The sequence below is a fragment of the Vanrija albida genome (assembly GCF_041260175.1).
Source record: "Vanrija albida strain AlHP1 chromosome Unknown contig_5, whole genome shotgun sequence".
NCBI classification, from domain to species: Eukaryota; Fungi; Basidiomycota; class Tremellomycetes; order Trichosporonales; family Trichosporonaceae; genus Vanrija; species Vanrija albida.
The window spans coordinates 2,916,574-2,943,117 of record NW_027191424.1 but is presented as its reverse complement, the minus strand read 5'-3'; the positions used below and the strand labels follow the sequence as shown (position 1 = coordinate 2,943,117).

The following is a 26,544-nucleotide window of genomic DNA, read 5'->3' as shown; positions in this document are numbered from 1 at the left end:
GCGCAAGGCCGCGGGTATATGAGCCCCGCCCGCTGCAACACACCCCCACACCACCCACCATGTCGTCCGCGTCCGCGTCCCAGCTCGAAGCCGGCGGAGCAACCAAGCATGTCTGGTACCGCTCCCCGATGTACGCGGCTGTCATCATCGGCATCTGCAACTTCTGTGCCCCGGGACGTGTGAGTCTGCATACGATCCCACCGCTGATCGCAGTCTGGGTTGCGATGAACTCGATCGGTGGCGGCGGGCAGGCGACGCCATTCCTCGTGAATGCGGCCAATACCCTCACCTTCTCGATCATGGTGGTGACAGCCTTCCTGGGGTCGACCGTGCTGTAAGCGCGATGCGTGAACGCCCACACTGACGCCAGCAACCTCGTCGGTGTCAACTGGGCGCTGTTCATCGGGGGCGTCGGGTACGCCCCATACGTGGCCGGCCTGTACACGAACAACGTGTTCGGCACCGAGTGGCTTGTGCTCTTCGGCGCCACGACGTGTGGTATCTCGGCCGGCCTCTTCTGGGCCATCGAGGCGGCCGTGGCGTTTGCGTACCCCGAACCTGAGCGCCTGGGCAAGTTTCTCGGGATCTGGATGTCGTTCCGCGTCGGAGGCCAGATCGTTGGAGGCGCCATCAACCTCGGCATGAACGCCACCCGTGGCAGCGCAGGCTCCATCAACCCGAAGGTGTACCTCGTCTTCGTGGCGCTCCAGGCGGCTGGCCCTTTCACGTCCTTCCTCCTCCCTCGCCCGGACAAGGTACAGCGCCGGGATGGCAAGGCGGTCAAGATCTATAACGGCCGCAAGGTGTGGGACGAGATCAAGGGCACCTGGGGCGTCATGGTGTCCAAGGAGATCCTCCTCCTCGTCCCGTTCATCGTGCAGGGCGCGTTCCCAGAGTCGTGGATCAACACGTACATGGCGTCGCACTTTACAGTGCGCGTCCGTGCCCTTGGTTCCTTTGTCGCCGCCTGGGCATGCGTGATCATCGGCAATGTCGTTGGGGTGAGTGCTCGAACTTGCTGATAAGCAAGCAAAAAGCTCACCCTGCAGAAATACCTCGACCTCAACAGCATCTCCCTCAAGACGCGAGCGCGGTATACTTTCCTCTGGTTCACCATCACCCGTGCCGGATGGTGGATCTGGGCCATTGTCCTCGAGTCCAACTTCCCGTCGCACGAGGCGATCGACTGGACCTCGCCGCTCTTCGGCAAATCGTTTGCCGTGTATGTGCTCCTGAGTGCCAACTTCCAGGGCCTGTTCCTCTACACCTACTTTGTCTGCAAGGCTGGTGAGTGACTACACCACACCAACACCTTTGGAGGTTGCTGACCTCACAGTATCCAAGACGCATGAGGACGAGGCACGTATCGCTGGCCTCCTTCGCTCCGTGCAGTCGGCAGCAATGGCGGTGGCTTATGGCACGAGTTCCATCAAGAGCTTCGCCCTCCTCGGCTCGGCAGCGCTTAATTTTGGCTTGTGGGGCATTGCGCTCGTTCCCTCGTGGCTGGTGATCCGCCGGATCGGCGTCGACCTCAATGGCCCCGTTGCGGAGGACGATGAGAGTGACCAGGGACAGGTGGCACACTTACCCCGGGCGGACAATGCGTCGACAGCATCAGATTCGGAAGAGAAGAAGTAACTATAGGCGAGCGACCAGCGCCGTCTCATACATATATGGCGATCTATCTACTGGTAGTGAGGGGGTGCTAGTGGGTGTTCTGGGGAGGACTGCGAGTTGCGATGTACGTCTGAATGTTGCGGAGCATGGCCTGGACGACAGCGTACGTGACCATCGTGCCGTCGAGCCTCCAACCGACCGGGCCAGGCAAGCCCCGAGGGAATGAGGTGTCGGGGGAGTGGCACTCGCCCAGGCCGACAATGACCCACTTGCCATTGAGGGGGTTGTACATGATGTTGTGAGGTGCAAGATTCATGTAACAGAGCTTGTGGGTGACGTACAGGTGGGCAACGGCCGCTGTGATGTCTGTCATGACGTTTGACAGGATGTCGCTTGGTGTCTCGACCTCCGAGCGGCTGTCTGTGCTGTCCGAAGGGGGAGAAGGGGGCCTTCCCATCCTGCCCATTCGAGAGAACCGGACATGTGCGGTGTCTGGAGTAACGCTGGTCCACTTGAGGGCTCGATCTGGCCGAGGGCTGCCCTCCACCTCCTCCTCGAGGGTGCAGTAGAGGTGGGGAAAAACGATAGCCGCGACGCGCCCGTGCTCGACATCGCATCCCAGGTAGGTCAGAATGTTGTCGTGAGGCGTTTTACGCATCTTCTCGTTGATTTTAATCTCAACCAACATGTGCCGCTGCTCGGCTTTGATGTTGCTCTGGGGGTGAGCGATATTCAACATATCACCTACGACGAGAATTGGCACCTCTGTGAACTTAAAGAAGACGGCAGCACGGCTGGAACCCCTCTCCCAGTGCAGCCAGCGAAAACTGTACCACGGCCAGTATCGGGCCATGTTGACGGCAGTGCTGTCGATGAAGTAGGGTGGCGGAGCTTCGCCGTCCTCGAGTTCGTCCCTGGGAATGTCTTGATCTTGGCGAACAATCCGACCATCGCGTTCCTCCCACACACGAACAACCGAGACCAAGTCCGGGTTGTCGGGGATATCAACAAGAGACACACGGATGTGGGTACCACCTGACATGTCGTTCCACCTTGCGCGCGGGACCGGCATGGTGTTTCGAGCTTGGTAGTGGTGTCGAGAGTTTGGAGCCTGTGAGATGAGTGCGCTGTGAGTGCAACTGTTGACGCATTCTACAGCAGTTAGGTCGTCGCTTTATAAGAGGCCCAGTACAGATGCCTCTCGCACCGGCACCTATGGACACAATGGAGACTGTCAGTGTGCGAACGGTAGCAACTGGGAGCGAGGGGAGTGCGACCAGTGCCACAAACCTGGGAGAGGAGTGCCAGATGACAATGGTGTGTTCGACGAACCTGCCATGGTGAGTGGAGCGAGGTTGCAGGGGGGGAACAGTGGTAGAGTGCTTGGGGATGCGAGGGCGTCACAAGTGGCCTTCGGTGCCACACTCGACGTCGATCCTCTGCTCGATGAAGCACGCAGATGCGAAAGTGCCTGATCGCCATGTGCTTGCACCTGGGCACACATGCTGATGCAAGCCAGTCCCATTCTCGAGGCGCCAGCCCGCGTGAACTGTTGTGCATGCTCACAATGCAGCTTGGTGGGATGGGTGCTTTGCGCATTGGTGTCCGGCACCATTGCTCCTCCATTCTTCTTCCGCCGCCCTTTGCTCACCGCGCGCTGGAGCACAGGATCTTGGGCAGCAAGCCCATTCTTGCACGCACACTGGCAGGCTCCCCGGCTCGCCAACGCATCTACCCAGGGCACGTATGTCAGATCTGAGAACAAGGCCTCCACCAGCATGTCAGCCTCCAAAGTCGGACAATATCTATTCCGAATACTCTATGACAACTTGACGCAAGCAAGAGGCGTTCTGCGTTCATTCTGGGCGGGGTGGAGGGTGGAGCAGGTGGAGGTTGCGCGTGTTCCCGGCGGACGACATGAGGGGCAATGTCCAGCGGCTCGTTCCCGAGCAGGCAATGCTCGTGTCGAGGGTTGCGTACGCGTCTGGGGTCGTCTCGGCGCTGTATGTCCTCGTGGACGTGTGCGTGAACGGGCAGGAGGAAGAAGCCCTTCCGAGCGACCGGAGCCCATTGTGGGTGATCACGCTGATGATGCCAGGCATGGCGTCATGTGCGTTCAGGGGCTCCCCCACTTTCATCAACATCCTCACTGCACTCCCTCTTCTCCCTCTCGTCGACTTTATCTCTCTTGATATCAAATCATAGTCGCCGGACCTGTTTCAAAGGGCGCTCAGGGAGGACCCGGACGCCAGCACCACGGCTTTCGGATTACAGCACTGGGGGGACAGGAATAGGCCGAATCGACCACGCGGAGCTGAGGGCGAGTCGTCCAGTCCCGAGCGAGACATCCCCGTCCGGCCTGAAATCGCCGGCGACCAAACTCGCACGCAGACCTGGACTAGGTAGCAGCCAAGCACTATAGCTCGCCATTTCCAAGCGCGTTCCTGTGCTTTTCTCACACCAGCACGCCATGTCGCGACTGTCCTCGACGTGTCGCTGACGGGTGGAGTTGGTGCGGCGAGCACACTTCGACGGGCGCGGTGATCGCAACAACGGCCAGTGATGACGAGCTCAAGCTCCCCGAGCTGATTGCGGAGGGACCGCGGCACATGATGACGGAAAACTCGAGCTGGCAACGGCGTGGGCAGTCAAGGCATCGACGATAAAACCACAGCGGCCCCCAGCAGCTGCACCTCCACATCCACTGACAACAACAATGTCGGAAACCACCCCCGCCGTGCTCGAGTCGGGCGCTACGCAGAAGCGCGTATGGTACCGCTCGCCCATCACCGCCGCGTTCGTCCTCGGCGCATGTAACTTTGCTGCGCCTGGCTGTGAGTGCTCCCGCCGAACGTGAGCTGACGAGTAGTGTGGGGCGCGATGAACTCGCTCGGCGCAGGCGGCCAGCAGACGCCGTGGCTCGTCAATTCGGCCAACGCGCTCACCTTCTGTCTCATGATCCTGAGCGCGACGCTCTCATCGACGATCGCCAACCTAGTCGGCGTCAACTGGGCCGTCTTCCTCGGCGGCATCGGCTTCGTGCCCTACTCGGCTGCGCTGTACTGCAACAACGTGTTCGGCACGCGCTGGTTCGTGCTGTTTGGCGCGGCAACCTGCGGCCTGTCGGCTGGTCTGTTCTGGGGTATCGAGGCTGGTATCGCCATTGCCTACCCCGAGCCCTTCCGCCTCGGCAAGTTCCTCGGCATCTGGCTGTCGTTCCGCGTCGCCGGCCAGATTCTCGGCGGTGCAGTGAACGTGAGTTATCACCTCTGGACAAACTAACTCGCTCAGCTCGGCCTCAATGCGACCCGTGACCAGGCTGGAGCTGTCAACTCCAAGGTCTACATCGTGTTCATCGCTCTCCAGGTCGTTGGGCCCTTCGTAAGTCGAGCATGGTCGAGCCCCGTCCTTCGCGCTCACACCCCAGATCGCGTTCCTCCTGCCCCGCCCGCACAAGGTTCAGCGCCTCGATGGCAAGGCAGTCAAGATCTACTCCCACATCTCGCTGTGGGAGGAGCTGAAGAAGACGGGCAAGGTGTTCTTCACCAAGGAGGTGGGTCGACCCAGACAGCACAAAAAAGCACCCACTGACACGCCCCAGTACATCCTCGTCATCCCCCTCATCGCTCAGGCTGTGTTCCCCGAGTCGTACACCAACACGTACATGGCCACGCACTTCACCGTGCGCGTGCGCGCCCTCGGCTCGTTTGTCGCCGCATGGGCGTGCATCATTGTCGGAAACGGCATTGGCGTGAGTGCCGAGCTTCTTTGTGCCAATCGTCCCTAAGCTGACTCACCTCCAGAAATTCCTCGACGCGAAGAATGTCTCGCTCAAGACGCGCGCCCGTGCCGCCTTCATCTTCATCATGACCACCCGCGGCGCGTGGTGGATCTGGGCCATCAGTGAGTTACCGCGACTGGACTCGCTCTAACTCCACAGTCATCGACAAGAACTTCCCCGGTGGCGGCGAGGCGATCGACTGGACGTCGCCCTACTTCGGCCGCACCTTCGCCCTCTACGTCTTCCTCGGCGCGTCCTTCCAGACGCACTACCTCTTCCTGTACTTCATCATCAAGAGCATCGTGTCCCGGCACGAGGACGCGACCCGCGCTGCTGGTCTGCTCCGCGCGGTCGAGTCCGCAGCCCAGGCCGTCGCGTACGGCACGTCGTCCATTGAGAGCTTTGCCCAGCTCCCATCGGCCGCTCTCAACTTTGGCCTCTGGGGTATTGCAATCATCCCCGCCTCACTTGTCGTCAGCAAGATTGGAGTCGAGTACTTTGGCCCCCAGAACGACGAGGCGTCGGACGAGGACGGAGAGGACAAGCTGGACCGCGAGCAGGCCGCCGTGGAGGACAAGAAGCAGTAGGGTGCTACATGGACATGGAGCTTGTGAATGTTATGTCAATGTTATTGTTGATTCGCTGTGAGCTGTTTGTCCGCGCTGGTTGACGAGCTCCTTTGGTTGCTGAGGCATTGTGAATGTAGCTAGTCCGTCGATGCAGCCCTCGGTGTGCCGTGCGCAGGGTCAGCGCCTCTGGCAATGGCCGTTTCGGAACGGAGACGGTGTGAACAGGGTATCCGGAACGCTGTTTGTCATGACAGTCATGGCGTGTCCGTACATCTCCCACGTCCCCTCTACACACCACTATGTATCCCGATCTCATTCTCCATCCCGCCTGCTCCATCTTGATGGCCTCCCTCCCTCCCTCCCACTCCCAGTCCCGAGATGCACACAGCGACCATGAATAAAGGCCGTCCAACCCATTGTGATTGGCGACGTTGCCGAGACAACCCTTTACCCAATTTGCTATTCGCCACGTGAAGTCGTGCTTATCTTGTAAAGTCAATCACGTTAAACTCGCGCGCAATGACAACATCTCTCGTCGTCGTTCAACCTCGCAATAATGTCAGCAGCAGTACAGCCGCCTCCGAGACGCCAGGTGGAGGTCAGCACTCGCAGTCCCCTCGCGGTCCTCGCCTCAGGACCGAGGTCTGACGAACTCGTGACGAAACATGGTGCAAAAGTCCAATAGCTCGTCCTTGTACGGATGGAACCGCGTTGACCTGACCTGTTGAGCGCGCCGCCGTCGAGACTAATATCAAGCCAGTAACTGGCTCGACTCCCTCCCCATCGCACTCACACCCTCACGACCATGGGCTTCGACAAGACCAACCCCATCCGCGTCGTCGTCATCGGTGGCGGCATCTCCGGCATCGCGCAGGGCATCCGCCTCAAGGAGGAGCTGGGCGACAAGGTCGCCATCACCGTGAGTTCCGTAGGTGGGTGGCGAACACCCACTCACCCGCCGCTAGATCCTCGAGAAGCGCTCGTCCCCTGGTGGCGTGTGGCGCGACTCCAAGTGGGCTGGCGCTGGTGTCGACGTCCCCATCCACCTGTACCAGCTCGGCGGAGAGCTCAACCCCGACTGGTCGACGGTGTACGCGTCGCAGCCCGAGGTCCTCGCGTACTGGGAGGGCCTGGTCGACAAGCACGACCTGCGCGACAACTTCCTCTTCAACTCCGAGTACATCGGCTCCGAGTGGAACTCGGACTCGCAGACGCACACCGTGTTTGTGCAGAACGTGCAGACGGGCAACAAGCTCAAGCTGGAGGCCGAGGTGCTCGTGTCGGCTGCTGGCCCCCTTGCGAAGCCGCAGTTCCCCAACATCCCCGGCGTCAAGTCGTTCGCCGGCCCTTACTTCCACAACCTCCGTTGGGACTCGGACGTCAAGCTCGAGGGCAAGCGCGTCGCCGTCATCGGCAACGGCTCGTCGGGCATTCAGCTCGTCCCCGGCGTCGCGGCGCTCCCCGGCGTCACCCTCACCCACTACATCCGCTCCGGTGGCTACTTTGTGCCCAAGCCCCAGCGCAACTACACCGCGTTTGAGCGCTTTGCCTTCAACTGGATTCCTGGAGTCCAGCACGCGTACCGCCTGTACCTCCTCTACCTCCACGACCAGACATGGTCCACACGCCACGTCTACGACAGCAGCGGCAGCAGCGCGGAGGAGGTCTTCCTGCTTGACTACCTCAAGAAGACGGCGCCGGCCGAGTACCTTGATGCGTTGACACCACACTACCGTGAGTAGGGGGAGGCGTCGTCGGTGTGCCCCACTAACAACCGCAGCCCTCGGCAGCAAGCGCACCGCGCTGAACCTCGGCTGGCTCGAGACGCTGCACAAGGACAACGTCGAGCTCACCAACACGACCATCACCAAGGTCCACCCCAACGGCATTGAGACGGCCGACGGCAAGCTCCGCGAGCACGACGTCATCATCTACGCGACGGGATCCGACGTGCCGTACCAGGGTGTCGGCGTCAACACCAACCTGCACGGCGAGGGTGGTGTCGAGCTCGAGCAGTACTGGAAGTCGATTGGCGGTCCCCAGGCGTACGCTGGCGTCGCCGTGCCCCACTTCCCCAACTACTTCATCATCATCGGCCCGAACGGCACCGCCGGCTCGTGGGGCTGGACCATCAACATCAACACCCAGGCCATTGCGCGCATTGTGCGCGAGCTTGTCGACTACGGCGTCTCGTCGGTCCAGCCGCGCGAGGCGCCCTTCAAGGCGCACAACGCCAAGGTCCAGAACTACCTCAAGCACTCAGCCGCCGCGACCAAGGCCACCAACAACTGGTGGAGGACAGACGAGGGGCTGATCACCGTCGTTAACCCCCAAGCTGGCTGTGAGTGGGCCGGTCTCCGCGGCCAAGTTGTTTACTGACATCACCAGTGGCCGAGTGGTGGAGCAAGCTGTCCACAAAGTGGAGCGACTGGGACGCTGTCAAGGCCGTCAAGGGTCCGGACGGCAAGACGCGCCTGCAGAAGGTGGACGTGAACGGCATCAAGCGCCGCAGGAGGGTGCTCAAGCTCGCTGTCGTCGGCGCCGTGTCGGCCGCGACGTACTACAACTGGAACGGTATCGTCGACTTTGTCACCAAGGAGTCGGGCGAGCTCCGCAAGTACATCCAGGGTTAGAGTGTTGTTGGTAGTTCATGCATAGATATAGAAGTGCATACAACGGGGAAACTATGCCTTGAGCTCGGCGTCACGGCGGTAGTGCCAGAGCCGCACGTCCGAGCTGACGGGTGTGTACCCCAGCGCGTTCTCGACCAGCGCGAGGACGATGGGGATCGTCACTGTCGCGTGGCGCTCCGGTGCGATTGTCAGGCGGTCGTACACGGAGCCGAGGGCGAACTGGTTCTCGTGCAGCTTGATCGTGAACACTGGCGGCTGTGGCAGGTCAGCATGGGCCAGCCCAACCCTGCTACACCCACAGCATTGTACTGGACATGGTCGCTGCGGCACCACTTCTTGAGGTATGCCGCAATGAACTCGAGGCTCGGCGAGTGTGTGCCCTGGATCTCAATCGTGCTTCCCCACGACACGATGAGGTGGTACGGCGCGCGCTGGAGCAGCTGCTCGGGGCGGGGGAACGTCGCCAGGCTGGGGATGTACCCCGGCGCAGCGGGTGCGACGGCGGTCGAGCTGCGTGCCGTGGCAGCGGGCGCATCTTCAGTCACTTCAGTAGTGACTCGCGCCCACCCCGGCTCGTCGTCGTCCTCCGCCGATGCTGGCTGCCCCACGTCCCACACAGCAAGCAGTGCCGCCTTGTTCAGCGGGCGCGTGGCACGCGGATTCGCGCTCTCCTTCTGCGGGAGCGTGAGCTCGAACGCGTGCTGCTCCGTCCACTTGGTAACGGGGTCCGTCGAGTTGGGATCAGGCGACACGTTGAGCAGCACCTTGAGGTCGCTGCCATGCATCTTCTCGAGCAGCGTCTCGGCCCACGCCTCGTGCTCCTTGTCCGCGATGAGGTCGGCCAGCGCGTGCACCCACGCCGTCACGAGCCCCGCGACGCCGGGAACGATGCGCCCAACGTCACCGTAGGGACCCTCCAAGGCGGCGACGAGTACCGACCAGTCGGGCTTGATCTCCGGCACCGTGCCGAGCGTGCCGGCCACGTTGCCGAGCGCCGTCCGCAGCTCGCAGTTGGGGCTATCCCACTCGTCGCGGATGCCCATGCGGACCTTGAGAGGGCTGTGCGGTCAGCGGTGCGGGCGGTGAGTAGCTCACAGTGACATGCTGTTGGTTCCTCTGCGGAATGGTGCAACGTCAACTACGAGCTGCACTCGCACCCAAGACGTCCGCCCGTCCCGCCGCTTCGCTCCCTCACACGACGCCGACACCGCAAGGCTGAAACGCTATGCAAGGCGATGCGAAGCCGCCCGCCGTGGCGTAGACGCCGAGGGGTCCGCCGTCGAGGGTCCAGTCCGCCTCGTCGGCTCGGCCGAGCAGGACCGGGCCGACATGGGGTGCTCCCTCTCCGCCTCCCTGCGCTATGTTCGTCTGACGCAACCGATCCGATTCAAAGGCGACGCCGAGGCGAGCTGTGCGCTGCCCGAGCAAGCACGCGTCGACGCGTCCGACGCCCACGCGCCGTTCACGGCATCCCGGGTGCCGCATTCCTTGAATGAGGCGCGCCGATTGCGGTCTGCCAAGCCCGCAGCCCAGGGCGAGCGAGCCCCAGTCATACCCGATGGCCACCCGCTCTCAATGCCAAAGGAACAGCAGCGCAGTCAGTCCTACCGGAACGGGTTCCAGTGCGAGGCCGTACGAGTGGCTGTAGGAATGTCGACACTTGACACATGAAGCAGTCGCTGGACCAGGGCGGGGGTGACGCCACACGCAGCAGCAGTGACGACGATGGCGAGCGAGTAGTAGCCAAGCTGGCGAGCCGAACGTAGGCATGGTGAAGATGCCGCAGATCTCCGCCGAGACGAGTATAAGAAGCCAGCGGGACGCGTCGGTGTGCTAGCCAAGTCCCAGAACAGAACCACTGCCCAGCATGCCCCTCGCCCCTGCCGCCAAGCTCACCCTCGTCGAGAAGAAGAACAGTGAGTCCGCGTGCCCGGGCCAGCACTCACCCCTCAGTCCGTGACGAGTGGGACTCGAAGCGCCCCGAGCACGAGCAGGCCATCTCCAAGCTCCTCGGCGTCGACTGGACCATCAACGTCGACCCGCTCATCATCGCGCCGTACGTCGCCGCGAGCGACAGCTACGCCGGCCGCCCCGGCGACGTGATCAACGGGTGAGCCGCCCCCCTCCCAACCCTGCTGACGCCAGCTACTTTGACGGCGCGGCCTCGTCGCTGCAGTACCTCCTCCGCGACTACCCCGAGGGCGCGGCCGAGCTGAACCGCCTCGTGCCTTCGCACCAGCTCGCGCTTGATGTCGACCACGACGGGCTGTACTCGTACTGCGGCCCCCTCATCAAGGACGGCAAGCTCTTCATCGTCTTCAAGGAGGACCGCCTGTGGACCAACGTCGACGAGGGCCTCAACAACGACAAGCTCCTCGAGCAGCTGGGCAAGGCCGACGCCGCTGAGGCCGGTGGCGCGATCAGGCTCTCGCCCGCCGCCAAGAAGGCCATCGGCCGCGACTACACCGAGGACGCGGAGCGCCTTCAGGCCGAGGCGCGCGAGCTGCTCAAGAACGACAAGCTCGTCCTCAACCCCAACTTTGACGCCGTGTACGCCGCCCTCCAGCCCGTCAAGACGGACAAGGACCCCGACAACCGCCTCGGCAACCTCTCGAGGGAGTACTTCTCTGACTTTGTCAGCGCGCTCAAGTACCAGAAGTTCGACTCGGACGACCTGCTCCAGGAGGCGTGGGCCGAGGTCGTCACGGCCAACGAGGTTGCGCTGCGTGTCGTCGATAAGCTCACCAGCGGCGGCAAGCACGGCGGTAGCTATGCCGAGGCGGCCGTCGAGGACGGCGTGCTCTACCTCCAGACCACCCCCGAGAAGTGGGGCGTCAACATCGGCAGCGCCGTGGAGAAGCTCATTGACGTCATCAGCGATGCGGCATAGGGTGGGGAATAGAAGGCAGTATGCATTGTTTGTACATGTGATTGGGGTCAGGCCGTGTCATGCCTCGGGCTTGTTGAGGGCGGCAATGTCGACGAGCGTGTTGCTGGCACTCGTGCGGGTGCTAAAGTCCTTGCGTCTACTCTCCTCCTCTTTGGTCTCCTCGTAAACCTGCTCAAGCTGGGGTAACGGACTGCTGATACGCGGGGCTGTCCGTCCAAGCTCGACCGTGTCACCACCCTCCGCAATCGTGCTCCGCTTCTTCCCCCAGACCCAGTTATGAGCGTGGGGTACGACGATCAACACGGCGCCGGCCAGCAGGGTTACCCCGCAAAACACGCCCGCATAGGTAAACTTGCCCCCTGCGGCTGTGATAAGTTGGCCGCTCACGCTCGGCCCGATGAGGATGGGAGGGCCCGTCGCGCTCCACAGCATGCCCAGCCGCAGCCCGATCTCTCGGGTGGGTGAGATGGCCGCCGCCGAGGCCGACACGAGCGTGATCCACGCGCCGGAGAGCACGCCGTACCCGAGCAACGCGACGATGCCCCCAGCGGAGCCCACGTGCGGGATCCACGTCGCGAGCACCCACACGGGCGTGGCGAACCCCACGCTGCCGAAGAGGTTCCACACGCCCATGCTGTCGGCGAGCACGCCGGCCAGGACGCGCCCGACAAACGAGCCGGTCTGGAGGAGCGCGACGGCGTACGCAGCCACCGTTGGGGTGAGGTTGTTGGCTGCGAGCACCGGGGCGTCAAAGTATGGCGTGAAGAAGCTACTGTCAGCCCAGGCCGTCGGTTCTACCCACTTGAGTGTGAAGACTGCGGCACCGAGCACGAGGAAGGCATACTCCTTCTCGTGCCAGGGCTTGCCGAGGTCGCGCCAGGGCGGCGGCTTGTGGGGCGGCAGCCGCGTCTTGAGCCACACGCACGCTGGGAGCATGAGCGCGGCGGTGATGCCCGCGATGATTAGGATGGCATCCCGGAACACTGTGTGTGAGCTGCCGAGGGGTTCTATGAGCTCACCGAGGCGGTCGGTAAGCTGCTTGATCATGATAGGATAGACGACGCCACCGAGCCCCGCTCCGCACACGATGATCCCCACGGCGGTGCTCCGATGCCGGAGGAACCAGTGCGGTGCGACGCTCGTTGCGGGCGAGTAGGTGAGCGACGCGCCGATGCCGAAGAGCATGTGCGCGAGGAGGAACTGGTAGTACTCGTGCGAGACTGGCGTGAGCTTCTTCATAGGCGGGCAAGCTCACACGCGACGGCGACGAGGGCGAGGAAACACACCACTGTCCCGGAGATGACGAGGGCGCGCGCTCCGTGGGCGTCGAACACGCGGCCCCAGAGGACGGAGGGGACGAAGTTGAGGATGCTCTGGCACGACGCGATCCAGCTGCGGTGTGAGCTGCGCCTTGCATCACCACAACAACTCACGCCACCTGTGACTTGGAGTACCTGCTCAGCTGGTGGGCGAGGTAGTAGGCATTCAGCTGGCCCATGCTCGTCACTGCGATCAGCCCTGTCCTCTCCAGCACCCACCAAACCCAAAGACGCTCGCGAGGATGAGGAACGCGGCCAGGATACACAGCCACGCCTCGCGCCCGCCGTCGGGCGGCGGGCCAACTCCGATCGTCGTGATCGTCGCGCTGCGCTGCAGGGGTGCGCCGCCGAGCGTCGCCAGGCTGTCATTCTCGATCGTGTACAGCTCGTGGTCGCGGTGGTGCCGGAGGTGCGGGGGCAGCGTGGTGACGGTGTGGAGCAGCGTCTCGAGCTCGTGCGGGAGATCCGAGCCGTGCTCCCACAGGTGTGGGAGGGGGAACGAGAAGAGGTGCTTGTGCTGTTGCTGCGCCGCTGTCCGACGTGAGGGGGCGCGCGCGAGCGGTGCGCCGACAGCGGCGTCGTCGCTCATCTTGACATCGGCCCCGCCCCGCATGGTAAGTTGCCCCTCGGCGCAAGCTGTAAGTGATGATGATGAGTACGTGAGAAATCTAACATCTTGCTCACTGCCGTCGGCTTCTTTCGCACTGACGCTGGTGATCAAGGGTGTTAGGGGCGAGGATGTCCGCCCGACGTCTGACACGGCACGCGAGCAGAGCACAGTTGAGGACGAGAGCCGCTGTGGCGCCGGCGGTGGCTTCGGTGGCGGGTGCCTTTGGAGGTCTGCTCGAAGGCCTGCTTGAGGGGGTGTAGGGGGCTACGAGATGCTAGTGAGAAGGCCCATGACACGTCGTTCTGAGACCGTAGAGGAGGATGGCCTTGCGCTTGATGGCCAGGCTGTTGAAGTGCATGTTTCGTCGTGAGTGCCGTCTGGAGGTGGTCAGTTGGGAGGGCTATTGTTGGGCACGGTGGGCGACGTTGCTTGTGAGGAGCGAATTAGACCTTCAACGGCGGTAGGCTGGAGCATTATCAAATCTGGGAACTTCTAATGGGGCAGTCGTCGGACCGGTGGAGCCGAAATGCCGAACGAAGAGCTCACTCACACCCCACGAGAGACAACAGCCAGGCAAGTCTGAGAGTCTTGAAACGCCAGTCTTCTAGTCTAGAACTAGGCATCAGAGTTCCAGAGCGCGTCCTACCGATGCGCCAGCAGTCATAGATAGCGCCAACGCGAGGATGACGTGAGCCGGGGCAGAGGCGGTCGCGCCCACCAACACCCCGCGGATCACGCAGATCATTGTGCCCGAGACAGACATACTGGCGCACCACTAGCCTACACATACACATGAATGGATGCGCCCACCACTACACATGCCTCTGAGACGAGACAGCGCGCGTCGATGGACGCGTCGCGCACCGACGACGTGTCGTGTCGCGACGCGTCGCCCACGGCGGTGCCAAACAGGCACGTTCATGACGTCTTCCCCTCGAGTCACAGTCTTGTCCACTCACATTCTCGTCGTCTCTCATCACGTTCACATCCATGTCCATCGTGTCACCTCTCCACCGAGGCACAGTGAACGCCGGCCGGGCTGCAGCAGGCGTTCACCCGCCCGGCCGGCATTGAAATCCGCGACTCCTCGGGCCAAGAATGGACAGGCCGTCGCAGCGGCAGGGGACCGTCGGCCAATCAGCGCCGAGGGACCCACGTCGAACGTGCACCGATTGCAGCACGTTGGTCCACCACAATTCGGCACCACCAGAATCGGCGCAGGCGTTCCGACCCACGCGCCGGCAGCAGCCGCCCCAGAGCCATGGGAGGCGTGAGGAGCGTGGAGCGTAGCCAAGCCGTGGCTGTTAGCCGTAGCGTGCAAAAGTCGCCCCGTGACCCCCTCCGCATACTCCGGCCTGCTGTTGCTCTCGACCCAGCCCAAATAATCCAGCAACGACGCGATCCACCTCTTTCCCACCATTAGCTCACCACCTCGTCCACTCGCACGACCGCCCACGCGACCGCCGCCGCCATGTCCGACGTCAACGAGAAGGTGTACGCCGCCGAGCCCGCGTTCGCGCCGGAGAAGAAGAAGGCTAGCGGTGACGACGAGACGTTTGTCGACGCCGAGTCGATCGTGAGCGACATCACGCTCACGGCCAAGCGTGAGGGCATCAAGCCTGCCTTCCTCGCCAAGGTCGAGGTGCTCAACAAGGCGATTGCCGAGATTGGCATGGGCCGATACCAGTACGAGCTCTTCTTCAGCGCCGGCTTTGGCTGGTTCGCAGACAACATCTGTGAGTGGGAGATATGGGAGCGAGCTCTGTGTACCTTTGCTGACGCGTCGCAGGGCTCCAGGGCATCGCCATCATCATGCCCGCCGTCGCCAACGAATGGCGCGGGTACCCCGAGGTCCGTCTGGCCACGCTCGCCCTCTACGTCGGTCTCATTGTCGGTGCTACTTTCTGGGGATGCTCCTGTGATATCATCGGGTGAGTTGGTGACGACGCGGAGATGGCAGCTTGTGGCACCGCTCACACACCCAGCCGCCGCCTTGCCTGGAACTGTACTCTCGTTATCGGTGGTGTGTTCGGTATCGCTGCCGGTGGTACCAACAACTTTACGGCGTTCTGCGCTATGATTGCATGCTGTGGCTTTGGCGTTGGCGGCAACATGCCCGTCGACGGCACCATGTTCCGTGAGTTTGAGCCTTATCGATCCCCCTAACCCCACCAGTCGAGTTCCTCCCCGGCAAGCAGCAGTACCTCCTCACGCTCCTGTCGGTGTGGTGGGCGGTCGGACAGGTCGTCGCGTCGCTCATTGCGTGGGGCTTCCTCGCGCGCTGGGGCTGCCCGGCGCCCGCGGCCGGCACTTTCTGCACCAAGGAGTCCAACATGGGCTGGCGCTACACGTACTACACGCTCGGCGCGATGATGATCTTCCTGTGGGCCCTCCGCTTCTTCGTCATGCCCGTCTACGAGTCGCCCAAGTTCCTCGCCTCGATCGGCAAGGACGCGGCGGCCGTCGACATCATCCACAAGATCGCAGAGCGCAACGGCAAGGAGAGCAGCCTCACCCTCCAGGACCTCGAGCGCGCGGCCGCGCCCTACCTCTCCGCCGAGGAGAAGGGCAAGGTCGAGACCAAGTTCTCGACGGTCGAGCTGCTCAAGAACTCGTTTGACGACGTTTCGTTCGAGCACGTGCGCGCCCTCTTCTCGACTCCGCGTCTTGCCCTCTCCACCTCGCTCATCACTCTCTGCTACGCGTCCCTCGGCCTCGCGTACCCCCTCTACAACGGCTTCCTCGGCACGTACCTCGCGCAAAAGTACGCCGACATTGGCAACATGAACCTCAACGACACGTACGCCAGCTACACGTACCAGGCGGCATGCGGAATCCCCGGCTCGATTGTCGCGGCGTTCATGGTTGACTGGAGCCGGTCGGGCCGCAAGTTCGCCATGGCTACCTTCACCCTGCTCGCCGGCATCTTCCTTTTCGCCCTTACGCAAGCCAAGACCCAGGTGCAGGTCAACGCTCTGACCTCGATTGCCGCATTCTTTGAGAACGCGTTCTGTGAGTGGCAGCCGCGGTGGGGAGCGAGCCGACCCGAGCCGACTGCCGGCCGGGCGGCATTTGCGACGAGGTACTAACTCTCTCCCCCAGACGGTGTGCTGTACGGCTACGCCCCCGAGCTGTTCCCCACTCCCTCGCGCGGCACTGGCGATGCCATCTGCTCGGCCGCGTCGCGCGTCACGGGTCTGTTCGCGCCCATCATCGCCGTCTACTCCAAGGCGGGACTGACGCCCAACGGCCCGGTGTACGCTTCTGCCGGCATCTTCGTGGCGTGAGTCACACGCGTGGTCGCGTCAACGGCGCGGACCATGGCGCGACAACAACGATGGGGTAACGAGCTGACACCACACAGTACTGCCTTTATCATGGTCGCTCTCCCCGTCGAGACCCGTGGCCGGACAGCGCTCTAAACAGCCAGCTCCCGGGCAACAAATCAACCTACTATATCCGCGGCCTTCAACCGGCGCCTTAATAATCTTGCCTAAACACTGTAGCAGTTCAACACTTGGGATGTAGCGGTTACTCTTCCGCCGCCGGCGCCGCGGCCGGAGCCACGGTCGCTCGGCGCGCAGGCGCGCAGTGCACGCCCGCCAAGACGCTCGGCACGCTCACGGACCACCCACTGACATCATGCAGCTGACCACCTCCTGCGCAGCCCTCGGTCCTCGGTCCTGGCCGCCACTCGCATCTCCCCAGATGGCCCCAGCCGCCCCATACGTGCGCGACCGGCCGCCATCGTCTCGCAAGGCCAGAATCCGAACGGCCCCGGCGCCACCCGCTCGCGCCTCACCCGCCTGCTCGCCTGCTCGCCCGCTCGCCCGCGCCCCCCTGTCGTTTGCGCCGGCCCGACCGTGCAGCGCACCCAGCGCACCAGGAGCGTCGCAACACGTCGGTTCCAAAATGCCGCATAGTGCCCTCGTCACACTGCGTCAACCACTGAGAACTGAGAGCTGGGCCCGGCACCGGTGCGAGACAGACGACCACGACGACCTTGGCGGAAATTTGATGGAATGCGACCCAAGCGTCGTCGCAACCGACGCAAACGATGGGCACCACTGCACGATTGGTCGCCGTTGTTGTTATCAGGCCCCAGATGTCTTGCTTGCATGGGGTAGCCAGCGCCCAGCCCGATGAATCTCTGACCCATAAAACCTTGGCCCGACCGACGGCCCTCCCCTCCTCTTAGGTCTCCCCCAGTGCTTCGGCGCTGTGGTATACTGACAGCTAGTACACAACCCCTTTTTAATCCATCAACCCCCATCCGCCACCACATGCCCTTCCGCCGCTCGTCTTCGCGCACCTCGTCGTCCCGTTCCCCGTCCGCCTCCCCGACGACGACGGTCGTGTCCTCGCCCGTCAGCTCGCTCGGCCTCTGGCTCGACGACGACTACAACAAGCAGACGCAGACGACTGTGCGCGTCCACCCCTGCGACCGCGGGTACGACAGCACGGGCAGTGCAAACGACTACGACTATGACGGCGACTACGAGCTCGCACGCGACCATGGCCTGTTCGAGATTGACATTGTCGTCGTCGGCCCGGCCCCCCAGCGCCGCCTCAGCCGTCGGCAGAAGAATAGCGCGCGTGCAAAGCGCCACGGCCACGAGGCGGTAGCCCATGCGCACACCCACGCTCACCTCGATGTGCATGGGCATCCCCACGCGCCGCACGCGCACCACCACCACCACGGCCGCCCGAGCTCACCAGCCGAGAGCCTGAAAAAGTGGTACTCGTCGCTCCGGGCCCGTCCAGCATGGCTCAAGTGTGAGTTGTGAGAGTGGGTGCGGCGTGCAACGGCGTATCGGTGACTTTGGCGGCGACAGTGTGATGTCGCCGCCGCCGCCGCCACCCTGCTTGGTGCGGAATGCCGTCGCGTCGCGTCCCTCCCCCTGTGTACCGTCCCCCTCGCTAACACTCTGTTAGTCGGCCACGCACCACTCCGCCCGGCGACTCCAGTGACCTTGCGCACATGCGCTGGTCGTCCCGGAACGCCCTGTGCGCCGCGCCACGTCGCACTCCATTAACCCAACGCACGGCGCAAACCAACCACGGCCGCGGCACCACTCTCTTTCTTCTTGTCTCGACTCCTCAATGCTCCTCCCCCCTGTCGACGCGTAGCTCTCGTTGCTGCGCCGCGTCGCTTCGTTCTTAAGCGCACCCGCGCACCTCTCAGCGCAGCAGCAATCAAAGGCACCCCCCTGCGTGCCTCCTAAGTCTTTCTAGTACCCCGCTCCTATTCTCCAAAGTAAAGTCAAAAGTCAGCAGCAAGCCCGTCTCCCCGTCCCTCCCACCAACTGTAGTTCACCCACCTGTATACGTTCCACGCTGGCACAAAGCGTTGTCTCGCCCATCAGTAACCCGCGCGCGACTCGACGCGCTCCTCCAACACACCAGCGCTGAACAAGCCCAACCGAGACACACCCAGCGGCAACCCAGCGGTCAACACCAAACCAACCCCTGTCCCTAACATCCGACGACGCGCCTGCGCGACTTGTATTCGATGCATCGAAGCGCGATGATGCATTCCGCTCCGTCCGTGCCTACTACGCGTCGTGCGGTGGGCTATCCGGCGCCGACGCAGACGCTAACCCCGACGGACATGGGCTGATATCATCGGATGGGAGGGGCCGTTGGAATTGGCTGGGCATGTGGGTTGAGACATGGGTGATTGAGGGATGGATGCTGGAGCGAGATAGCGTCGTGTTTCGCCTGCTCTTGCCGCGCCGGACCTGGCCCATCTTCAACCCGTGGCACCACGGCCCGTATCTCCTGGAGCTTGCCGACAGCCCGACATGCTAGTGTTCCACCTTTGGTTCCAACACACCCCATCCTGGCCCAACTGCTGGCCCAGGTTCGGAGTTGCGGCGACTAAGAGCTGGGCCATCAGCTGGACCTAATCCCCCATCCAGCAGTTGCCTCTGGTCGTGTCCAACCCCTTTCACACCAACAGCGCTCGCTCGTGTTCCTGGAGCGCGTCCTAGCATCTGGGCCAGGTCGTCAGATACCTGGGTTTCAGATACGCGTTAGTGGAGGATACCGCGTCTTGCCGGGAGGGGAGGTGGCCGGCGTGCTGCCGGTGGTTACTGACTGTTTGGTGTGCTGATGTGCACTGTCGCAAGCGAGGCCAGGTCTAGTCGCGATATGGTCGGGCTGTAGGTCCTGGCTAACAACCCATAGAGCAGCGAGTATCAGAAATGCAGCTCGATATAAACCATGGGTCCTTGTTTATCGGGAGCCCGTCCCCCGCCTCGAGTGCTCACGACTACTCCCCCAATGGCAGCAGCGACAATGACCCTCCCGGACCTCTTGATCCTTCCGAACAATGCCTCACGGTCGCTCCCAGTGTGGCCTCTTGACCCCCCGGGAAGCTTGTTGAGGTGGTCTTTCCCCAACCCTATCGCCTGGTTGTGGTCCGCGCCTCTATACCTCTCCATCCCCCTTGTCTGGACCCTCTTTGTGTTCGCGCTCTACCTCTACATCTTCCACTACCCGACCTGGACCCTCAGCCGCGACGTTGCAAACCTCCCCGGACCAGACAACCGCACATCATGGTGGGAGGGTAACTGGGCCGACATGAAGAACACGTCCAACGAGGACGGCGCGGGCGCGGCGCTCCCCATCAGCTGGGTAGAAAAGTGGCACACTGGCCGGTTCCACAGCCACCTCGGCAGCCACATGTTCTACACGACCGACCTGACGGCGCTCAACCACGTGCTGAACAATGCGCACCTCTTCCCCAAGCCCGACCGCTACTTCAACCTCCTCGGCATCCTCGTCGGCCGCAACGGCCTCGCCGTGCTGTCGGGGGACGCCCACCGCCGCTGCCGCAAGGTGATGAACCCGACCTTCAACGCCCCCGCGGTCCAGCAGATGGTCCCGATCTTCTACGACAAGGCCGTCGAGCTCCGCGACAAGTTTGTCTCCTTCTTCGACCCGGCCAACGACGGACTCTTGACCAGCCGCAAGGCGGCCGACGCGTCTGAGAAGGTGAGTGTGGCTATTGGCCCTGTGCTGATGTCAGATCCCCGGAACACGCAAGGTCGACGTCCAGACCTACATGGGCGAAGTCGGCCTCGACTGCATCGGCGCCGCAGGGTTCAACTACAACGTTGGCGCGGTGGCCGACCGGCCGTCCGAGTTCACCGACACCTGGCGTGCAATGCTCGACACGTTCGGCACCGTGCCGAAGCGTGAGATTGCCCAGATCTTTGCCGGTGCGCCGCTGCTCGAGAAGATCGTAAGCCACGTCACATTGCTCCCAGCTCATACCTAGCCGCTCGACGCCCAAGCCAAGATGACGCGCTACAACGCCGCGGTGGTCGAAGTCGGAAGAGTGGGTTCCCCGCCACGCACCCAGCTCACCCCTAGCGCCTCGTCAATGACAAGGTCTCGGCCCTAAACGCAGCCCTGCACACAGGCGTGGACCCCAAGACCGAGCTCGGGCGCGACGTCGTGTCCAACCTCCTCCTCGCCAACGCCGAGCCCGGGGTGCCAGCCCACCTCAAGATGAGCACCGACGACGTCGTCGACCAGATCCGCACGCTGCTCTTCGCCGGCGCCGAGACCACGTCAGTCACCATGTCCTACATCCTCTACCGGCTCGCGCGCCACCCCGAGATGCAGGCCCGCCTGCGCGAAGAGATCATGTCGGTCGACGTCGAGCAGCCCGGCCTCGACACACTCAACTCGCTCACCTTCCTCGAGTACTTTGTGCGCGAGGTGCTCCGCCTCCACGCGCCCGTCCCCATCGCCCTCCGCGTCGCCGCACACGACACGCACATCCCCCTCGGCAAGCCCATCCGCGGTCGGGACGGGCGCATGATGGACTCGGTCATGCTCAAGAAGGGCCAGGCGATCTTCATCCGTGCGTAGCACCACTCGGCTCCACTGACGCATGTAGCAATAGCAAACGTCAACGTCGACAAGAGTATCTGGGGGCCCGACGCGTCCGAGTTCCGCCCCGAGCGCCACGCGACCGAGCCCAAGGTCAAGACGCCCGGCGTGTACGGTAACCTCATGACGTTCCTCGGCGGCACGCGCAACTGCATCGGGTACCGCTTCTCGCTCGCCGAGACAAAGGTCGTCATCTTCACGCTGCTGCGCACCTTCACCTTTGCGACCCTCCCGTCCAACCCCCAGCAGCTGCGCATGTCCGGCCTCGACCTCCGGTCGTACAGCGTGGGGCAGGGTCTCGAGCCCGCACCCGAGGTGCCGCTGCTCGTGCGCATGGTGTACGAGGCGTAGGCGAGGGGCGGCGGTTGTATTGGATTTACGTGTACGAAACATGCTTGCCGCGGTAGCCACGATGCCGACGAGCGAGATAGCGATAGGAGCTTTTACGATCATGATGACCTCTCTATGCATTCCTCAGTCTCAGCCACACCTTGGGCTTGTTCTGCCCACCAGAGGCTGACGTGAAGCAGCACCGACCCACCGTGGCGGGTCTTCCGCCTCGGATTTCCCGCACCGTCCGAAGGGTTGACACCGGCCCGAGTGCCGTGGCGGAGGGATGCTGCATTTTCTTGACTTTGTGTTGCCCCCCCGCCTGCCCCGGCCACTCTGCAGCCTCGTATTCCGCATGGCAAGGTCTATTGTCATGTTTCAGGACCGAGATCACGGGAATCGCGGCGGGGGCACCGTCTCCCACGCCGAGGCACGAGGTCGGCGACGTCAACGACGAGGCACAACCTTAGGACCTGCCGTTGCGTGCTGATGAATCCGGGGCGTCAGACTCAGGCCGCCGTTGCCTTAACTAGCAGACTCGGAAGCCCCGCAGCCCCCCATCCCCTCATCAGCGATGCCGTCCAACTCGTCGCTGCCGCTCGCTGACGTCCTGGCCCCGCTGTGGGCGGTCGCCAGCGCGCCGCTCGTCGTCTCCGTCCCGGCCGCCCTCGCCCTCCTCGCGCTTCTCACCTGGGCCTACCTCTACCCCCGGCGCCGGGCGGCGCTGTCGGCGAGCATGGCCAACCTCCCGGGCCCGGACCGCACCTCGCCCGTGTTTGGCAACTGGCGCGACTTCCTCGACAAGGCCAGCGACGACGGCACCGACTCGTCCCTCCCCCTCGAGTGGACCGAGAAGTGGCCCACAGGCCGCCTGCACGGCTTCTTCGGCACGCACATCTTCTACTCGACCGACCCGGCGGCGCTGAGCTGCATCCTCCAGAACGACACCGTGTTCCAGAAGCCGTCGCGCCTGCTCAACCTCCTCGGCATCCTCGTCGGCGGGCAGGGGCTCATCGTGCTCGAGGGCGACGCGCACCGGCGTCCGCGCAAGGTGAGCGGGCTTTTGTACCCACGCTGACGGCCAGGCAATGAACCCGACCTTCGGTCCGCCGGCGATCCGCGAGCTGGTGCCCCTGTTCTACGACAAGGCGTTCGAGCTGCGCGACAAGTTTGCGTCCTTCTTCGACCCAGCGAACGACGGGGTCGCGCTCGCCCGCAGGGCTGAGGGAGACGACAAGGTGGTGCGTCGGGGTGCTGCAGTGTACGTGAGTGCTCACACTCCAGGTTGTGGGCGGACGGCGCAAGGTCGACGTGCAAAAGTTCCTGGCCGAGTTCGCCCTCGATATCATCGGCACAGCCGGGTTCAACCACGACACGGCGGCGCTCAACGACTCGCCGTCCGAGTTCACCGACGCCTGGCGCGCGATGCAGGACGCGCTGGGTCAGAAGGAGAAGCGCGAGCTCGCGCAGCTGTTCGCCATGATGCCGGTGCTTGAGAAGCTACCCGTCGAGGCGCAGGTCAAGATGACGGCGTACAACGACGCCGCGGTCAAGGTTGGGCGGCGGCTGGTGGAGAACAAGAAGGCTGCGCTCGAGGCCGCCGCGGCGTCGGGCGACGCAAAGGGCGAGCTCGGGCGCGACCTCGTCTCCCTGCTCCTCAAGTCCAACCTGTCCTCGAAGCCGTCCGAGCAGATGAGCACCGACGAGATCGTCGACCAGATCAGGACCTTTGTGCGTGTGTGATGTGCTCCGAGCTGATGAGGCCAGCTCTTCGCAGGCGCCGAGACGACGGCCGTCGCAATGTCGTACGCGCTGTACCGGCTCGCACGCCACCCCGACATCCAGGACAAGCTGCGCGCCGAGATCCTCACAGTGGACGCGGACAGCCCGAGCTTCGACACGCCAACGGGCTCACCTACCTCGAGTACTTTGTGCGCGAGATCCTGCGCATCCACTCGCCCGTGTCCAACACGATCCGCAAGACGGTCGCCGACGTCGTCGTGCCGCTCAGCAAGCCCGTGACGGGGCGCGACGGCACGCTGGTTGAGAGTGTCGTGCTGCGCAAGGGCACGACCGTGTTCATTCGTGAGTGGCAGCTTTGTTTATCGACAGCTCACACCGCAGCCATCGCGTCGGTCAACGTCGACAAGAAGATCTGGGGGCCGGACGCGTCCGTGTTCAACCCCGACCGGCACGCGACCGAGCCCACCGTCAAGACGCCGGGCATCTACGCCAACCTGCTGACGTTTATTGGCGGCCCGCGCAACTGCATCGGGTACCGGTTCTCCATCGCCGAGATCAAGGTCGTGCTGTTTGTGCTCCTCCGCAGCTTCAGCTTTGAGACGCTGCCCCAGCGCCCCGAGCAGCGCCGCATGCCGTGAGTGAGGTGGGGTAAGGTGTGCTGACAAGCAGTGGTATCGACCTCAGGTCGTACAGCTATGGGCAGGGGCTGCCGCTTGTCCCCGAGATGCCGCTGCTGGTGCGGGTGCTTGAGTAGGCTTGGGGGTGTTGGAGACGGACGGACGTGGTGATGGACAGACGGGTCCGCAGTGGCCAGGCAGTTGTCCCCCGGTCCTTCAAAAGAGCAGCCATCTAGCATGCAGTGCTAGCAACCATACAGCGATATGTTCATCACGGAGAGACAACACATGCATGCATGGTGCCAATGCCCTCGGCGTCCAGTCGCGTGTATCTTTGTTGCCGAGTTTAGGCAGAATGGCCGCGTCCAAGGCCACATGACATCCATCGCGTCTGGCAGGATAAGAATACTCGATACGCGATGACCTTGTCGGTCGGAACATCACCCATGCAGCCGACACGCAACGCCCGCTCCCCAGAGGCCAGATAACGGCGTCCAGACGCGTGCCGCCAAACGCAGGGCCGTGTCTCCATCTGCGACTCACCCCACCGACTAACCTCGCCGCCTATCGCCTCGAACATGGCCGACCCGGGGCCTCGCCGCCAGGGCAGGCGGGGCACCTCGCCGTTGACAGGTATAAGATGAGCTGTGACTCCAGCGATGCTACCCACACACAACAAGATGACCATCACCGCCATCCCCACGCACCAGCTCGCGGCCGTCTCGCACTCCAAAGAGGCCGGCACCGTCGTCGAGACCATCCCCGTCGTGCAGCCCGAGGCCCTCAAGCCGGGCCAGGCGCTCGTCCGCCTCCGCTACTCCGGCGTGTGCCATGTAAGCTCCTCCCCCCACGCGCGCTAACCCCAGTCCGACTACTCGCTCGTACACGACGAGTTTGCGCTCCCCACCCCCAGGCCCTGTATCGCGGGGCACGAGGGCACGGGCGAGATCGTGGCGCTCAACGACCCCATCACAAAGCTCAAGGTCGGGGACCGCGTCGGCATCAAGTACATTATCCACTCGTGCAACCAGTGCGAGACGTGCCTGGCCGGAGACGAGGCCATCTGCCCCGAGGCCAAGCACAGCGTCTTCGACGAGCCCGGCACCTTCCAGCAATTGTGAGCGCCCACAATCCCCAGCTGACGCCAGCGCGGTCTCCTACACCTCGCAGCTCACACCCATCCCCGACGGCCTCGACCTGGCCGTCGCCGCGCCGGTCCTCTGCGCCGGCCTGACCGTGTGGCGCGCGCTCAAAGAGAGCCGCACGCGCGCGGGCCAGTGGATCGCCATCCCCGGCGCCGGCGGGGGCTTGGGCTCCCTGGCGGTTCAGTACGCCGTTTTCATGGGGCTCAACGTCGTCGCCGTCGACACGGGGGCGGAGAAGAGGGCCATGTGCGACCGCAACGGCGTGCGCGCGTTCATCGACTTTCGGGACACGCCCGACCTCGTCGCGGCCATCAAAGCGGCGACGCGGGACGGGCGCGGGCCCCACGCCGCGCTCGTCACGAGCCCGAGGGTCGAGGCGTACGCCCTGGCGATGGGGTACATCCGGCCCGGCGGGCGCGTGGTCGCCGTCGGCATCCCGCCTGAGGGGAGCGAGTTCAAGGCCGACATGCTCACGAGCGTCGTGGAGCGCAAGTCCATCGTGACCAGCTATGTCGGGAGCCGGCTCGACGCGATGGAGGCGCTCCAGATCGTAGCGGACGGGCACGTCACGCAGCAGGTGGTGGTCGAGCCGCTGGCCAACATCGACGACATTTACCGCCGCATGCACGCTGGCAAGGTTGCGGGCAGGGTGGTGGTTGATTGTGAGTTCCGACTGCGGGGGGTGCTGACAGCAGTGTGGCAGTAGTGCTTGGAACAGACAACAGAGAGATGCATGGCAGTGTTGATGGGTTGGCGGGTGTGGCACGACGAGGTGGCGAAGCCGCGTGGCGTGTGTTTGTTTGTGTACTCATCACTCAACCCGCCGGTCCAGCACACAACTGCCTGTCCTGACACACAACTCGCTCCGCACTCATCCCTCGCCTGCCTCACACAACTGACTCAATTCTCCACTCAACTCTTCACTCTCCACTCACACACTCCGCAATGAACACGACCAACCCAGCCAGCGCAGTCGTCCTCCACCCGCCCGCCCCGACCTGGGTCGCGCCAGCAAGCGCCGTCGTGCTCCACCCACCCCCACCGCCGCCCACCGACGCCGCCACCACTGCCGCACACCGCGCCGCCGACTGCCCCTTCGTGTGGAGATTCCTCTCGACGCGTGTCTGCGACCCCAATACCGCTCCCACTGCCGTGTGGCCCACGAGCTCTGCGGCCACCAGCTCGGCCCGCCCCGTGCCCGTCCCCCCGCTTCTCTTCCCCTCGCCACCTCGCTCGAGCGGGACTGTCACCCAGGCCGCCGTCTCCGTCGCCCTCGTCATCGCAGTCATCCATGTCCTCGTCGCGTTGTACCCGTAGCCTCCGCCGCCTTGGTGACGCCTAACATTCTTTGCGCGAACCCCACGATCGATGCAACATGTACATTC

At 63.5% G+C, this 26,544-nt stretch overlaps 13 protein-coding genes across 13 annotated transcripts; 10 read left to right on the top strand and 3 right to left on the bottom strand.

Annotated features, from left to right (window-relative positions):
• Positions 1-59: 59 nt before the first annotated feature.
• Q8F55_007304 (uncharacterized protein) lies at positions 60-1,638 on the top strand (the record flags this gene model as incomplete). The annotated part of the gene is made up of 4 exons (XM_069355741.1): positions 60-334; positions 371-1,001; positions 1,050-1,287; positions 1,337-1,638. 4 exons carry the CDS (start codon positions 60-62, stop codon positions 1,636-1,638), a joined length of 1,446 nt encoding a protein of 481 aa, XP_069207812.1.
• A 67-nt stretch (positions 1,639-1,705) lies between these two features.
• Positions 1,706-2,689, bottom strand: Q8F55_007303 (uncharacterized protein; the record flags this gene model as incomplete). Its single annotated transcript, XM_069355740.1, has 1 exon — positions 1,706-2,689. One exon carries the CDS (start codon positions 2,687-2,689, stop codon positions 1,706-1,708), a length of 984 nt encoding a protein of 327 aa, XP_069207811.1.
• Positions 2,690-4,333: 1,644 nt separating this feature from the next.
• Positions 4,334-5,985, top strand: Q8F55_007302 (uncharacterized protein; the record flags this gene model as incomplete). The annotated part of the gene is made up of 7 exons (XM_069355739.1): positions 4,334-4,451; positions 4,487-4,872; positions 4,909-4,998; positions 5,045-5,170; positions 5,219-5,368; positions 5,421-5,520; positions 5,558-5,985. The coding sequence occupies 7 exons, from the start codon at positions 4,334-4,336 to the stop codon at positions 5,983-5,985; spliced, it is 1,398 nt and encodes a 465-aa protein (XP_069207810.1).
• Positions 5,986-6,772: 787 nt separating this feature from the next.
• Q8F55_007301 (uncharacterized protein) lies at positions 6,773-8,600 on the top strand (the record flags this gene model as incomplete). The annotated part of the gene is made up of 4 exons (XM_069355738.1): positions 6,773-6,886; positions 6,933-7,701; positions 7,748-8,308; positions 8,356-8,600. The coding sequence occupies 4 exons, from the start codon at positions 6,773-6,775 to the stop codon at positions 8,598-8,600; spliced, it is 1,689 nt and encodes a 562-aa protein (XP_069207809.1).
• A 51-nt stretch (positions 8,601-8,651) lies between these two features.
• Q8F55_007300 (uncharacterized protein) lies at positions 8,652-9,703 on the bottom strand (the record flags this gene model as incomplete). The annotated part of the gene is made up of 3 exons (XM_069355737.1): positions 8,652-8,855; positions 8,900-9,659; positions 9,696-9,703. The coding sequence occupies 3 exons, from the start codon at positions 9,701-9,703 to the stop codon at positions 8,652-8,654; spliced, it is 972 nt and encodes a 323-aa protein (XP_069207808.1).
• A 764-nt stretch (positions 9,704-10,467) lies between these two features.
• On the top strand, positions 10,468-11,490 carry Q8F55_007299 (uncharacterized protein; the record flags this gene model as incomplete). The annotated part of the gene is made up of 3 exons (XM_069355736.1): positions 10,468-10,516; positions 10,554-10,710; positions 10,746-11,490. 3 exons carry the CDS (start codon positions 10,468-10,470, stop codon positions 11,488-11,490), a joined length of 951 nt encoding a protein of 316 aa, XP_069207807.1.
• A 57-nt stretch (positions 11,491-11,547) lies between these two features.
• On the bottom strand, positions 11,548-13,422 carry Q8F55_007298 (uncharacterized protein; the record flags this gene model as incomplete). Its single annotated transcript, XM_069355735.1, has 4 exons — positions 11,548-12,710; positions 12,746-12,882; positions 12,924-12,996; positions 13,029-13,422. 4 exons carry the CDS (start codon positions 13,420-13,422, stop codon positions 11,548-11,550), a joined length of 1,767 nt encoding a protein of 588 aa, XP_069207806.1.
• Positions 13,423-14,890: 1,468 nt separating this feature from the next.
• On the top strand, positions 14,891-16,841 carry Q8F55_007297 (uncharacterized protein; the record flags this gene model as incomplete). Its single annotated transcript, XM_069355734.1, has 6 exons — positions 14,891-15,155; positions 15,209-15,350; positions 15,405-15,556; positions 15,595-16,431; positions 16,522-16,702; positions 16,784-16,841. The coding sequence occupies 6 exons, from the start codon at positions 14,891-14,893 to the stop codon at positions 16,839-16,841; spliced, it is 1,635 nt and encodes a 544-aa protein (XP_069207805.1).
• Positions 16,842-17,702: 861 nt separating this feature from the next.
• Positions 17,703-18,206, top strand: Q8F55_007296 (uncharacterized protein; the record flags this gene model as incomplete). Its single annotated transcript, XM_069355733.1, has 1 exon — positions 17,703-18,206. One exon carries the CDS (start codon positions 17,703-17,705, stop codon positions 18,204-18,206), a length of 504 nt encoding a protein of 167 aa, XP_069207804.1.
• A 1,498-nt stretch (positions 18,207-19,704) lies between these two features.
• Positions 19,705-21,675, top strand: Q8F55_007295 (uncharacterized protein; the record flags this gene model as incomplete). The annotated part of the gene is made up of 5 exons (XM_069355732.1): positions 19,705-20,418; positions 20,453-20,668; positions 20,705-20,764; positions 20,800-21,295; positions 21,332-21,675. The coding sequence occupies 5 exons, from the start codon at positions 19,705-19,707 to the stop codon at positions 21,673-21,675; spliced, it is 1,830 nt and encodes a 609-aa protein (XP_069207803.1).
• Positions 21,676-22,228: 553 nt separating this feature from the next.
• Positions 22,229-24,151, top strand: Q8F55_007294 (uncharacterized protein; the record flags this gene model as incomplete). The annotated part of the gene is made up of 7 exons (XM_069355731.1): positions 22,229-22,705; positions 22,740-22,895; positions 22,939-23,385; positions 23,422-23,459; positions 23,528-23,739; positions 23,779-24,031; positions 24,082-24,151. The coding sequence occupies 7 exons, from the start codon at positions 22,229-22,231 to the stop codon at positions 24,149-24,151; spliced, it is 1,653 nt and encodes a 550-aa protein (XP_069207802.1).
• A 543-nt stretch (positions 24,152-24,694) lies between these two features.
• Positions 24,695-25,865, top strand: ADH1_3 (alcohol dehydrogenase; the record flags this gene model as incomplete). The annotated part of the gene is made up of 4 exons (XM_069355730.1): positions 24,695-24,847; positions 24,881-25,131; positions 25,163-25,821; positions 25,855-25,865. 4 exons carry the CDS (start codon positions 24,695-24,697, stop codon positions 25,863-25,865), a joined length of 1,074 nt encoding a protein of 357 aa, XP_069207801.1.
• A 239-nt stretch (positions 25,866-26,104) lies between these two features.
• Positions 26,105-26,476, top strand: Q8F55_007292 (uncharacterized protein; the record flags this gene model as incomplete). The annotated part of the gene is made up of 1 exon (XM_069355729.1): positions 26,105-26,476. One exon carries the CDS (start codon positions 26,105-26,107, stop codon positions 26,474-26,476), a length of 372 nt encoding a protein of 123 aa, XP_069207800.1.
• Between the last annotated feature and the right edge of the window lie 68 nt (positions 26,477-26,544).